We start from the raw sequence: 14,337 nt of genomic DNA on the forward strand, positions 1-14,337 counted from the left end.
ACGTGCCACGTTGAGTTGTTTATGTGAATTGGTCGATGCAGATAGCCCTACCATTAATACAGGTAGGAACAACAGGTTCCACACTGCCCACCAGGGATTTTTTGTCTGTGTGTCGTGCATATTTGTCTGTCGTGCACGAATGCGCTGTCCAACCAAGTTCCTACCTTCCCACTCCGAAGGAACGTGTTTTGTAAACGTGTAGCTAGGTGGCGGTTCAAGCCACCAATGCGGAACATACAGTTGACTTTACACATCATGCAGCCAAGCAGAGCGGTGCACAGCGCTCAAAATAACCACGGGAAATGGCCGTCCTATCATTGTCAAAAAAAAAAGCACTTACCGTTCAAATAGGCTATAAATGATATAATGCGAATGCAATTGTGGCAGTGGATTGTATTGCTTGCTAATGGCTTCTTTATGGAGCAAATATGAGGGAGGACAAGCGAAGCGTGTCCCAACAAATGACAATCAAGCGTCTATTTTTCCGTGGACAAAAAGATAAGGGATTACAATCATACTTCTGGTGGCCCCGAGACTCATTTTACTGTTAGAGGTTCATTCTATTGATGAGTCATTTTGTCACACACCCAAGCCACCGTGACAGGCCAGTCCTGCCACCCCTGGTGCCGAGATCATGTTACAATGACTCATTTGTCACGATCACTCAGACACACCAACTATTTTCCTGGCCACATTTGAGCCCAAATGGAGTCTTGACAATGAACACAAAGTCTACCATCAGTTATTTACCAACTGCTAATTTGGTCAACTGTACGCACACGAACAACGCTTTCGCAAGCCAACTGCTGGATGAGGGCCTTCGTCACCTCGTGTAAGTTGCAGAGGTTATTTGACCACTTCTTCGCTCTGGTCAGCGTGATTTGGAGGGAAACGTAGCCAAGGGAGCATATAAAAGAACAGTTCAACAAGTCATGTTGCTGCACTGCCCTCTGCGAACCCATCAAATAGTTCCACAGCCGATAAGAGGCTGTTCTTCATGGTGGTTGCTAATTCAAAGAAAATCCAGGCCAAAAGCCTGCTTCTTAGCTCTACTAAGACTGGGTGCATTCCTGTTGTATTGGTCAAAGGTACTGGGTCCACATGCGACTCAAAGATGCAACCTAAAAAACAAAGACATGCAGCGCACGTCTTGTAGACACTCGCCTACACTGCCACTGCGTCCTGGGCTACCCAACAACAGTTTGAAGCTTTGTTAATCATTGAAAATATTACTTTTGTTTCATGGTTGGGTGGTCTGTAATAGCACTCTACTGACATTCCTGCAGTAACTTTTTATAAATTTGAGAGAGTGATCACGAGTGCCATGATGACGGGTTTAACTCTGACTTGAACTAATTTCAGACAGCCTGTGATACAACAGCTGAGGTACGCATCTACAAGATTTTAATTTGGGTTGCGTCTTCATTTCAGCAGTCCTCCACTGTTCTCAAGTGGAGATAGTTGATGGTCTATCAGCCCAGTCACAAATAACTGCAGAAAAAAAACTCATTAAATTTGTTTCTGCACTTAATTTTGGCAAGATTCCTGTGGTGACAATTCTATAAATGGGATTGACCGTCAGGCGTTGAGCATTGCCCTCAGTGGCCAAAGGTCAAGTGAAGGCATCTCCGAGGTAGTAGCTCTGCAGTATCCACTTCCATGGGGCGTTCTCAAACACAAGAGAGTTGTGCTACTGCTCTGCAAAAGATCCGAATGTAGTAAAACCTTGGATTGCGAGCATAATTCGTTCCGGAAACGTGTTTGTAATCCAAAGCATTCGTATGTCAAAGCACTCGTATATCAGTTGTGATCACGTGACGCTTGGCAGACAAAGCGTACACACGCACTACTCGTATTGCAAGACCTCGCTCGTTTATCAAATTCATATTTATTTAAAAAAATTGCTCGTCTTGCAAAACACTCGCAGACCAAGTTACTCGCAATGCAAGGTTGTACTGTACACCCTTCGACGTCCATCACACAACCGGGATGGTATTTTAGAAAAAGAGGCAAACACCTTTTTGATGCTGTGATTCACAGACAAACCAGCATGGTAACCAGCCAGGGGGTAAACACTGTGAGCTGAGAACAGGACGAGACCGCAAATCTTCCAGAGCCACTGCCCTCCATTGTGATGGTAATGTGTCCCATTGCAATGGTAATCTATGCTGTGAGGAGGATGGCTATCCCTGGGGGTAAAGTAAAAAGTGCGCCATCATTCACAGTAGACGACTATCTTACACCACCACCTGCCTCAGGACATTGGTCTTCTTTGCACAAAAGCACGCCCATTGTGAGCCCGTATCAAAATAACGACCGGTAATTAAAAGGGATTACAGATGTGCAGGACAAGGTGATCCCAGAACCCTTTGTTAGGAGGGGTTATTCATCACGGGTGATGGAGCTACATTTTTACAACAACAAAAAACGATTCCATCGAAAAGCCTAACGGGACCAGAGAGAGTGCTCCTGCATTATGGTCATCATCGCCAGGCAAGATCCATCCACTGCTGGGTGATGGCCTCCCCAAGCCGTTGCCATCTCTCGTGGTCTTACGGTGCAACAGTAACGCACCGCTTTTAATAGTTGCACGCAAGCCTTTTTTTATTTCAAACAAGGTCTCCCTTGGAAAAGTGAGCTCGGACCTGCAATTGTGTTGGACGTACCTATTGCATTGTATCGTCAGTCTGCATGCACAAAGACACACGCACAGACGCACACCACAAAAACCCGACAAGCCAGTACGGCGTGGCGCCAACGACCACCCAAGTGCGCTGCCTCCGCTAGCAATCACACGGCTGACGTTGCCCGTCGAGTTTTTGCGGATTCATTCGCTCTGTCACGAGGTTTTATCGTCATTTGCAGATGTCATTACTGTTGGCATTAGCCAGGCCAATGGGCCCCCATTGTGTGGAAGCGGGGGGGGGGCACTCCACATACGTGGTTCACAGATGAACACGTTTGCAGCAGCAGCGAGCATTGGTGACTGCACCATTCTGGTGAGTCCTAACAAGAACAAAACGGGTCTACAGATAATAGTTTTTTACCCTTTTATCTGGCAACAAAACTGACACCTTTTTTTACAAGGAGTCATGTTTGCATTGACCACAATACCTGCAGTCGGAATGCAAACAAAAACACAACTCTGATAATGTATGCACTGTCCTTGAAATTGATTGGTCCACACCCCAGACAGCTTTCCTTAGAGCCTAGTCTCACATGGTGTTGGACCAGATGACGCCGAAAGGTGTCAGTTTTATTGCCAGATAAAAGGGTAAAAAAAACAATTATCATATTTTGCTACTGGCAAAGGACGTTCCAACGGTCTACAGATGTCTATCCTCTGTGTCACTGCTGCCTGTCAGGTCGGTCACATCTGTGCCAATATATTGTGACGGTGACTTCAGACAAGAGGACCACAATGTACTTGTTCATGAAATCCACTGCTTCTCAGAGAATGATGGCTTTGCATAATGCACAAGGGCAGAGTGCCATTTACACGTTCTTGCGCGTGTTGGTTTGAAACGTTCGCTCTGTAAGTGGTCACACGTCCTGCAATCCAGAAACATTTGGGCTCGCAGACCTTTTCTTTGGCAGACACCACTCTACAGCAGAATTACCCAAGGCTACGCCACACACTTAGCCATCTCACGAGAAAACACGCTGCACGCAGGGGGGAAATTATGTTGGCGCTGTAAGAGTCTCATTCCATTAAAGGCGCCACACATCCACATGGGACCGGTAGGAACATAAATCACAAAGTACGCTCCAAACTTGTCCACCGTGATATCCCTCCCCTCTCGCGTAACAGCTTCATGCATCCGCTGCCCCTTGCGTCGTAATATCATGAAGTAACTCCCGATTTATTGTCCGTGTCGTCTATAAAGGCTTTAAATCATCGTTGCGTGTCAAAGGGCGGCACGCAATTCAATTCAATTCCCTTAATTTTATTTCGAACGTGAAGGGAAAGGTCACGGTGTCCTGGCGTCGGAGCTCAAACGCCGACTTGCAACGCCACGAGCCGCTCCGTCGCGAGCGTGTCTGCTCAATGCGATACTTCGATTGTGTCGGCCCTCGCTCCATACTAAATAAAAAGTCGGTTATAATAACGAACACATCGCCTTCCGTACCCGCGCGATGAGAATTAAAGTCGCTGTACGCCTGTGTTTGGCATATGATGATTCACCCCCACCGATCATTTGATGAATTCTCATGATTTGATGAAATAATCAATCCTATTTTTATTTTCTTTTATTATAATTTTTTATCTCTCCTTGGAACCGTTTTGTTTTGCTGCATTAGCCCGCTCACGGCCAACGCCAGTGACGATTATCTGAACCGGTCCTGATCCTCCCCTAGGTCAGCTCAGCCTCAAATAAGTACCTGGTGCGATGTGTAAACATCGCCACTCGAGAGACAAAGATGGCCGAGCGTGGTGCTGGCCACCCACCCCCTCGTGTGCCATACTCGATAACAGCACTTGCGCCAACAGTCTGTTCAGGCTATACAGGGGATCTTTGTCTTCAACCATACTTCAACACGCTGGTCGGTGAAGGGGAGGATTCAATGCCGGTTCAGATATAACGCCACCGGTGTCAGATAGCCGTGCACTAACCAAGACGCAACTGCTACTCTCTGCACACATAAATGTACAACTATGTCAATCCACTGCTGGATGCAGGCCTCAACCTCTGCATATGTGCACCACCGTTGTGTGTAATCCGTAGGTTACGCTCCTCCACACACAGCCACTCGGCTGGACGGCACTGCGTTGAACTGCTCAACAAAATCCCAAACACCTGGAGGGGGGATGGGGAGGACTCGCCTTGTTTCCAGCGACGACAAACACGCCACTGCGGGGAAGAACGATGGCTGCAGGCAACACCTCCTTGCCCTTGTCCAGCGTAATGTTCACGTAGGGCTCGTAGACGCGGTGGCGATCCATCAATACCTGCAACACAACCAGTCGGGGTAGTTATCGAGGGTGCTGGCGCTGAAACTGCACTGGGGTCCACAGACCGGAGGAACCCAATCGCTGGCCTTTAAAAAAATGGGAATATTGAACAGGGGGCTCCCATTCAATTTCTCGCACATGGCCCACGCCAACCACGCCACTACTGCACCACAGAAATTAACATCCTCGTCATGACCGCAGTACGAAGCCGTTCACGGCCTCTTGTTCCATCCTTCGCTCATAGAACCAAGCTAGCGAGCAAGTGGCTACGATGATCGGAGCCGTTCAACGAGAACCGGTGGACTTTTTATAAGAATCAGGTTACCCAGTTCTGGGAAGCCCACCCCAACTCCCCCCCCCCCCCCACTCTCGCACCTGCACAAGCTGTCCGTCGCGTGTGCCCACGCTAGCCACCGTGTCATTGCCGAGAGCGTGCACGGCCAGAGAGGTGACGGCCGTGTCCTTGAACAGGTTGGGGAACATGTCGTAGCGGGTCATGTCGGACGCCAGCACCAGCGGGGAGTCGTTGTCCGAGCCGCACGGGCTGACGGGCGCCGCGCTCTGGATCATGAAAAACAACAGACGCAAGACGCTCGCTCGGCATGGAATGCTGAGGCGCGGTGCCCTCCCCGCTACCACGTTTCTGGAAGGACCGACTAGAAAACGTGGCGTTTTTTTTTGTTGTCCTTCCACATGCACCTCCATTTAGCGCGGTTGACTTCGTGCGCCACGAAAGAAGTTCAACATAAATGCGCGCACACGTACACTTCCCATTCGTCAGGCCTGTCCGCTCACATCACAAGCCCTATCCACACAGTGACAGCGAGTGGCTCCCCTCTCTTCTTTCCGATGTTGGCACCGTCGACTGCCCACGGGCCCTGCCCCCCCACCCCTGAGACAGCTCTGGCCTCTCCAACCCACATTGGAGTCAGGCATGAGGTCAGAAACTGTTAAAAAGCAGGTCGTGCAACGATAGGTCCTTCGAGATTAAACTGCACTATGTTCTAGACACATCGTAAAAAGAATTATGAGAGACCGCTGAAAGTTTTGTGGAGTGGTCGTTATAAACACATGATAACTCTTGCGCGAAGTGCCATCACAGCTGGACAAACCAGTTGAAATGTTCAGGAGGTTAGCTGTACATCCTTTACAGGTTATCTATGCAGTGTATGTCCAAAATATATCTCTTTAAAAACTTTTAAATCCCAAGGAATGCTTTTTTGCCACTGATTTGTGGTTAAGTGCATTTACAAAGAAATTTACATAAATCTTATTATCATTATTCTGCTTTACCGAACCTTTAGCAAGCCTTAAAGTCAAGTCAGAATGTCTCTTCTCACATAAGTAATTTGGTATCAGTCACCTCTACTATCAATTCTATTTCAGTGGTGGAAATTCCACATTACCTTATAGGGATCAGGCTTAAATGCCTCTAATGCAACAAAAAAAACACACACAAACGTGGCCATAATCAAAACAAGACCACACTTGTGAGCAAGTCTTGCTCTGCCCCGCTGAAATACTGTATGTGGAAAGTGTACACAAACAACACTCCAAAGTCCACGGGTAACCAGAGATGATGAGTTGGCAAAAAAGTATGATATACCCCACAGAGGCCCTCTGAGACAGGATTCTCCTCACAAGCCATCCTGCCCACACAGGTCTGGGTGACTTCCTTCGCTGTTAAACACACGCCACTCGCACTGCTGCGTATGTTTTCGAGGCCGAGCCGTACGTATATCTCTCTCCAACGTGTTTTGGAGTTGTACGGCAGCCCCGTCGTGTCGAGGGGCACCTACAGGGACTTGTGCCCCACCCTGCCCCAAGGCTTAGCCTCCCTTGCCAACATTTTGTAGCCGAGTAAAAAATAATAAAAATGTTGCTACAATATTTAACGCCATTGGCGGTGTTTCTTCAGCCTTTCCTAATACACATGAGGAGCAGATTCTCATGACGGTACCCATTCTGTTTCGTGTTGAATATTTATTTGAAGTTTGTTCGACATTGTCTGCGGTGTGTGTCCCGCTGAGATTTTGGGTGGACCTCCTGAAACCAGGGCGAAGTTGCAGGGCCGTCGTACCACGCATTGTTCGGCATCATGCCCGACGTTTCGCCCCACGTAGGTCCAACACGTGGAGCGGAACGTCGGACATCGTGATGAACAATGCGCGGTAAAACCAGAAAACACACCGCACAGGCATACTTCCCGTGTCTTGATGCGACAGCGATTTCACCATCCTGGCCACAACCCCCCCACCCAAACAAGGATGTGTCATGACATTGTAAAAAAAAATTCCAAGAGACACATTGCTAACTTCCTTACAAATCTGGAACAGCAATGCATTGAACATCGATTCGCTTGAAGGATTAAAGCAATGAGTGAAACGAATAATGCATGTGTGTCAAGGCCTGTCTAACACAAGCCTGAATATTTGTCAGTGAGAACACGCCTTTAATTTATCCGGGAAAGTCTCACCAAGTCTCAAAGACTCTTTTCTCAAGAGGGTCCTGCAACTTGTTTGATATGTGACGTAAACAGCCTTTTGGGAAACTCAAAATCATGCTGAAAGCAGCTCTGATGCACACCATTGCAGTCTCACCACGCTGTGGGCATTCAATTAATGTTAAGGTCTCGCTTAAGGTCGTACATGTTATGTATATCGTTAAATTTGAATGACAGTTCCCATGATCACCGTTACATTGTTTTTATAGCTTGATTTTGGTGATCTCGAAAACTTTTGGTTTAGCCATATTTGTTTGTTGTAGTACAGAGTTAGACTGATAACTTTAATCTAAATTGTCTTATGGTTGTTATTGTTTGACTTGCATCCCACCAGGATTTTTGCACACAGCGTTTTTTCTGGAAGACTTTGCTCTTTTTTCCTGGATTTTTCTGTTGCGTGAACGATGTTTCTCGTTCATGTTTTTGTTTGTTGCGGTTGCACCCGAGTCAAGAGCCGCTTGGCTCACAGGGCTATGCCTAATATATTAAACTGAAACTGAAGGTGGTTGAACGCGAGGTGTTAGTCCTTGAGTTTGTCCGGTGGGGCGTTTGTCCCACGTGACGGGGGAGGGAGGGGGAGGGCTGCATTCTGTGAGGCGTGGGCACCGCAAGTTCAGTCAGGCTGACGTAACAACAACAACATCGCCGCCATCACCACCACGAGCCAGGGGATGGGCACCTCGACGACCACGGGAAGGACGTTTCACAACATTTGAGTGATCCACCGTAAGATTGGTGAAAATAAAACATGTGGACTGCAGCTTAGTGTGAGTTTGAGAAGCCCTGCCATAGAAGACACGGATTCACTCGTTTCTTAGTTCAACTGCCAATGCAAATTGCATTCTTGTCAATTCGAAATTGAATGGCAAAAGATTTGGGAGAATATTACAGAAATGCATTAATCTCCTCAAAAATACAGATTTTTTTCAACTAATAATGTCAAAGGTCAGGGTGGTGGACAAACGAGACAGATTTTGCATTCCACGTTCACCATCCTGACAGCAACAACAACCGCCATTCGCCACTAAGTGGTGGCGATGTCACCACGGCGCTTGTACCAGGCTATGTGCACTTTAAGGCCACGTGAAGTGTACACGGCATACCGCGGTGCACCAATGTTCAACATTTAACTTTTACCAGTCTTCTCCCTACACGTACAAAAATGTATCTGATACATGCTGCAAATGCCCGATGTTTGATTGCTGGTGCCAAATAAGATCATGGTCCAAAAGCGAAACATCAAACGCCAATGGCAGAGCGGGTGTGAAAGTGCGGTCCTCTAGCGTACGGACCACGTCGCTTCAAAGGGATCTCCAGGAGGTCACCCTGCTCGTGTGGGACGTTCCTCTAACACGGAGGAGGGTCCCACTGCCGTGCAAGAGATGTGAATGGCTTCTTCACCTCACGATGACACGCCAATAATCGCACAATAGGCATAATATTGGGGGAAATTCCACAGCAAAAAAATATATACTGTGACATAAATTACAACAATGTGACTCTTGATATGGTTATTACAGCTGGTCAAGATAACGACGATGATGAAGAATGATAACAATAATGGAAACCATGACGACGACGATAACTCGAGTGTCTCGTCTCCCGCCTCATGAGCACCAAAGCACCGAGCGCAAGACTCACGCAGGCCACTCAGGCTGCTCAGGCCGCTCACCTTTAGACATTTGCGCTCGCCGGGCCCAAAGAAGTACTGCATGCCCCTGTCGCGCTCTTCGTTGACACACGTGTCCCTCCCATGCCCGATGAGTTCGTTGATCATGTTCAAGGGGAAGGAGCAGATCCCGGAGCGGGCTGTCGCGCCGGTCTCGCTGAACGCGCCGAACAGGACGTCCTCCCCCGCGCGCACGTTGAGCTGCACGCCGAGCCAGCTGCCCGGGCGAGCGACGAACGCTGCCGCCATCGAGGTGAATACCGCCGATTCTGCCGGCGCCTGTGCCGCTACTGCCGGGGACAAAAGACGGGCAACGTGAGCAGAGGCGAGGCCACTGTGAACAGAAGCGGGTTTTTCATTTTATTGGGGCCCAGAGGCTGTCGTAGTTTTGTTGAAGCATCTTTGCGTACAGGAACACCTCGCTGAGCGCGGTTTGATTAGCACGGTAGGCTACGTACGGTGCGAAAGAATTTCAAGTTATCGAACGAGCGTTTCGACTACGCACCGTTTATTTAATGAGGTCTGTTTTCTGGAACACTGGGGTGATGTTTCGGCTCTCACACGGTTCGATGCTGCCAAGCTTCTCATCTCCACGTCGAAAAATAGCGCACCGTCTGCTTGTGCTGTGCTGCACAGTAGATGCTGCGGATGAATATCTCGTCACCATCATCCCTTCTCAACATTCCCACGCGGTCTCCCTCCACGTGTAAGCCCCCTCCAACACCACCACCAATATCATCGTCAACATCATCATTCATCGTAAGTAAAAGATTACGTTAAATTTCGATTTAAAGCTTTCGTGACTGCAGGGATTCATCTTCTTGGTTCTTTCGGTAAAGTCACGTAGAAGGGAAATAATTAAATAATAAAAGTAAAAAATTATATTTATTTCACTTTTTTAAAATGAAATGCTACGTCCCAATTTGATTTATATTATTCATTCGTTCCCTTGATTGTTTTACCACCACCAATGCTTGATGCCATAACAGTCGTATTATTTAAATTAGCAATTTAAGTTCTGGTTTTCCGATGATATATACAAATTTTGAAGTTAAAAGCAAACGTAAAATAAACTAAATTATTTGAAATGTTGCACGCAACTAGAAGTAGTAATACACCAAGTAATGATATGCCTTTAATTGCCAAATTACCGACAGGATTTGTCATAAGTGCTTACAGTGATGCGTTTCAACCATCGATTGTAAAGCAGTATTTATATTTAGGAGACCCGCAAAATCAAACTGAGTTCCGTGGGTGTCCAGACACCCCAAACATTTATATTTGTCTAGGAGGCACCCAGAGCATTTTGAACAAAAACCATTATTACTTTTCAGCCTGTGCTTTTTCGCCCTTCAATGAGGTGGCATGGATGCTGAATAGACCGAGGCGTATAAAACGGTGCCACAAATAAACCACAACACCTTGCTGTTCTCGTCAAGAAGCATAAACCATCAGGCGAACTCTGGTCATCCTCGCAGCGGCAGCTTGTGGCGAGCCATCGAACAAACACAGTCACCGCATCACGCGCTTTCAGATGTGCTTCTGTGGCCGTCTGGAACGCTCTTCCTTCTGATATTTGGAAGCCACTGGAGCTATGCACTTTTAAATAATCTTGATTTGAAACTAATTTCTTTAGAGCTGCTTTTTGTATTTAGTTTGTTGTCCTTCCCCCGCACCTCAGTATTAGCACAGATGGCTACGTACAGTGCAAAAGAAGTTCAACATACATTCATACAGAGGTGAACCACAGAATATGAAGGACAGAAATGAGTGGGGAAAGAGGATGCACGCTGCCCCATACATTTGGTTTGGTTTCCAAGTGCCTTACGATATTTTTTATTTTACGACCTGCTATCGAATCTGTTAAATCACACACAATTTTGGCAACGATATTGAAGGCATGTATACATTAGCAAAACATTACAGAGCTTACATTACTTTGTCAGAGCGTAAGCACACACACACCTTAGCATAGGGACACACGGCAAGACGTAAGATATCATTCCCCGAAGACATTCTCCTCCAGCCAACCGTGGTAGCTAAAATATTATATTGTACGAATAACGTTGCTGGTGTGTTTCTGAGGATGGCTGTTTGTGGCAGAAACGTCGTGAGCATTTTATTTTATTATGTTTTATTTTCATTATTTCCCTTCTACGTGACTTTACCGAAATAACCAAGAAGATGATGCTGGTGTCGTCAACACATCATGAGAACGTAGCAATAACAGCTGTGACTCATGAATTGAATTGCAGCAAGCGTGTCCGTGTGCTTCGAGGCGCAACGAAAAAACACTTCCACCTCCTACTCGTTTGTCCACTGTTGTAAAGTTACAATCAGTTAGCAGCCGGTCTACATCCTTGTTTTGGTGGAATAAATGTTCACTGATATGCAATGCCGACTTATTTTGTAAAGCCAAGTAGACAACACAAAGCTCGGTTTAACACGGAGGCTTTCGCGACCAATATTATTCATAATAAACGTTTTTGGGTTAAATCACGTACGTTCTAGATTTGAAGTTTTCGTGACTGCAAGGATCCATACTCTTTGGCTGTTTCGGTAAAGTCACGTAGGTGAAAACAAAATCAAATAAAAAATAAAACAACTAAATTAAATCACGACGTTTCGGAAGCAACACAAGAATCCGTCATCAGGTGTGACTGCTCCAGCAAAATTACTGTAGCGTATGAAGAGAGCTATAATTAAATGTTTAGATCACGTTATTTAAAAATGTGTCGTAACCCTCCACCACCTGACATGACCAATCAGTAAAAAACGTGTCACGTTGACAAAAGACAAAATAGTTCACTACTTTAGCCCACCGGTGTGTTGAAGAGTGAATCCACAACATTTACCATTTTTGAGTACGACGTTTCGCTGGTAATTACATCCAGCATCATCGGGCAATTCGCCAGGATGGTGAGGCTCCCCTCTAGCTCCCGGTCTTAAATAGAGCAGCAGCAGGGTGACGTCATCATTTCACTCATTCAGGTGCAGTGATTTGAGGCGGAGGGGGGGGGGTATTGTAATTATATAATAGGTCAGTAATCAGTCAATTGTTATGATTAGTAATGAGTTGTAGATTAGTAATTAGTTGTAATGTGTATTATTTAATAACTTACTATAACCACTCAAGTGCAGAAATTAAAGGTGGGGGGGGGGGGGTATATAATACATTAGTAATCAGTTAATTATTATGATAAGTTATAGATTAGCAATTAGTTGTAATGTGTGTTATTGTAATTATATACTACGTTAGTAATCAGTTAATTAGTATGTGTTTCCCCGAGAAGGAATTGTAATATGTATTATTTAATAAAACGCTTCCAGGCCACACTAAGCCTGTAGCTGTCAGAGCGATTAAAGTTATTTCTATTTCTCTCAATTTCAATGGATTCTCTAATTAGTATTTGCCAGTAATAATTAGTTTTACACAACACTTCAACGTTATCAAAATCTATTGAGTGTCCTTGTTGTCAAGCATGTTCTGCCACTGCCGACAGTTGCGTTTGAGATAATTTTATGTTTCTCTGGTGTTCTTTTAGTCTTACGCTGTTACGTCCCGTCTGTCCAATATAGCATCTGCCACATAAACAATTAATCCGATATACACCTTCTGTTAATAATTTAGGTAATTCGTCTTTAGTGCAAGATACAAATTTTTTAATTTTGTGTACTGTACCAAATATTACTGTAATGTTTTGCTTTTGCAAAACACGGGCTAATTTGTCAGTTACTCCTGAGAGATATGGTATTTTAATTGTTTTAACAATCTGATCGCTTTCAGCAGTGTTGCTTTGCGATCGTGATTTGGCATTCATTTGAGCATTATTGTAGCCATTCTGTCGTAGTGCTTCTTTAACATGTTTAATCTCTCTCACTAGACATAAAGAGTTAATTGTGAATCAACGTTCAAACAGACGTGTGGCTGCACTCATGTCACACCGGCAGTGGTGGAAATTCCATCTTCCCAATTTGGGACTGGCCTCTGGACAAGACCACCACTTTTGAATGCCCACAGAGCGGTATTCGTTGTACGCGACTGCGTAGTTTCACAGTTGTACCGTATATATTCAGTTCCTCAAGAAGCTTCCAATGCATGAAACGAAACGTCAGACATCGCGCCCAACAATACGCGGGACAGCTTGGAAACACATCGGACAGCTATGGTAGTCATTTTATACTGGTAGGAACGAAGTGGACCAGACCACCAATAGATTAATGTGTCCGTCCGTCCGTCCGTGTATCAACATCGCCCCCTACTGCAAACACTTGGCATGACCCTTTCCGACAAGATGGCCGCCCGCTCCCCCTGCGATCTGTGAATTAAACAAGATGGCCGTCGCTTCCGGCGCCTCACGGCGAAACTTTAAACTTCGCTTCAAAATTACTTTACTGAAACGCAGCACGTTTTTATAACACAGAGACAAGAAACATTTATTAACACAGAGACGAGATACATTTAATCGCCTTATGTGTGCACGAAAAGCACGGCGCGAGGCCTAGTGCGGCAGGCTTCGCGAGGCCTAGTGTGGCAGGCTTATTAACAGAGATGAAACGCAGCACGTTTATTTAAAAAAAAAATACTTTACTGAAACGCAGCACGTTTTTTTATCACAGAGACAAGAAACATTTATTAACACAGAGACGAGATACATTTAATCGCCTTATTTGTGCACGAAAAGCGCGGCTTCGCGAGGCCTAGTGCAGAGGCTTCGCGAGGCCTAGTGCAGAAGGCTTCGCTAAGTCTACTGCAGAGAAGGCTTCGCGAGGCCTAGTGCAGTAGGCTTCGCGAGGCCTAGTGCGGCAGGCTTCGCGAGGCCTAGTGCGGGAGGCTTATTGATCGACTGACTATGGGCGAACTCATTTATTCTGGTGGGTGAACAGTGGCGGGGAGGGGTGGAGGAGGAATTGATGATAAAAACAAACTTGCACCATCGCTACAGCTGCCGCGACGAGAGATGTGGGAGGAGAAGCGGCGACCGCTGCCTTGCAGGTGAGAGGTGCGTGTGTGTGCGCGTGTGTGTGCGTGCGTGTGTGTATATGTGTGAGTGTGTGTGTGCGTGTGTGTATGCGCGTGTGTGTGTGTGTGCGTGTGTGTTTGCGTGCGTGTGTGTGCATGTGTATGCGCGTGTGTGTGCGTGTCTGTGTGTGCGTGTGTGCGTGTCTGTGTGTGCGTGTGTGCGTGCGTGTGTGTATATGTGTGACTGT

The 14,337-nt window shown here is 46.3% G+C and overlaps 1 protein-coding gene across 4 annotated transcripts in view; it reads right to left on the reverse strand.

Annotated features, from left to right (window-relative positions):
• The window catches only part of LOC144729470 (hepatocyte growth factor receptor-like), a 55,149-nt gene that overhangs the window by 22,609 nt on the left and 18,203 nt on the right, over positions 1-14,337 (reverse strand). For all 4 annotated transcript variants that reach the window (XM_078609788.1, XM_078609789.1, XM_078609787.1 and 1 more), the window contains exons 3-5: positions 9,130-9,416; positions 5,330-5,515; positions 4,826-4,951 (exon numbers count right to left, since the gene is read on the reverse strand). In XM_078609788.1, coding sequence (XP_078465914.1) covers positions 4,826-4,951; positions 5,330-5,515; positions 9,130-9,416 — 599 coding nt within the window. The remainder of the gene's footprint in view (positions 1-4,825; positions 4,952-5,329; positions 5,516-9,129; positions 9,417-14,337) is intronic.

The sequence above is a fragment of the Lampetra planeri genome, chromosome 32, assembly GCF_965212315.1.
Source record: "Lampetra planeri chromosome 32, kcLamPlan1.2.h2, whole genome shotgun sequence".
Lineage (NCBI taxonomy): Eukaryota > Metazoa > Chordata > Hyperoartia > Petromyzontiformes > Petromyzontidae > Lampetra > Lampetra planeri.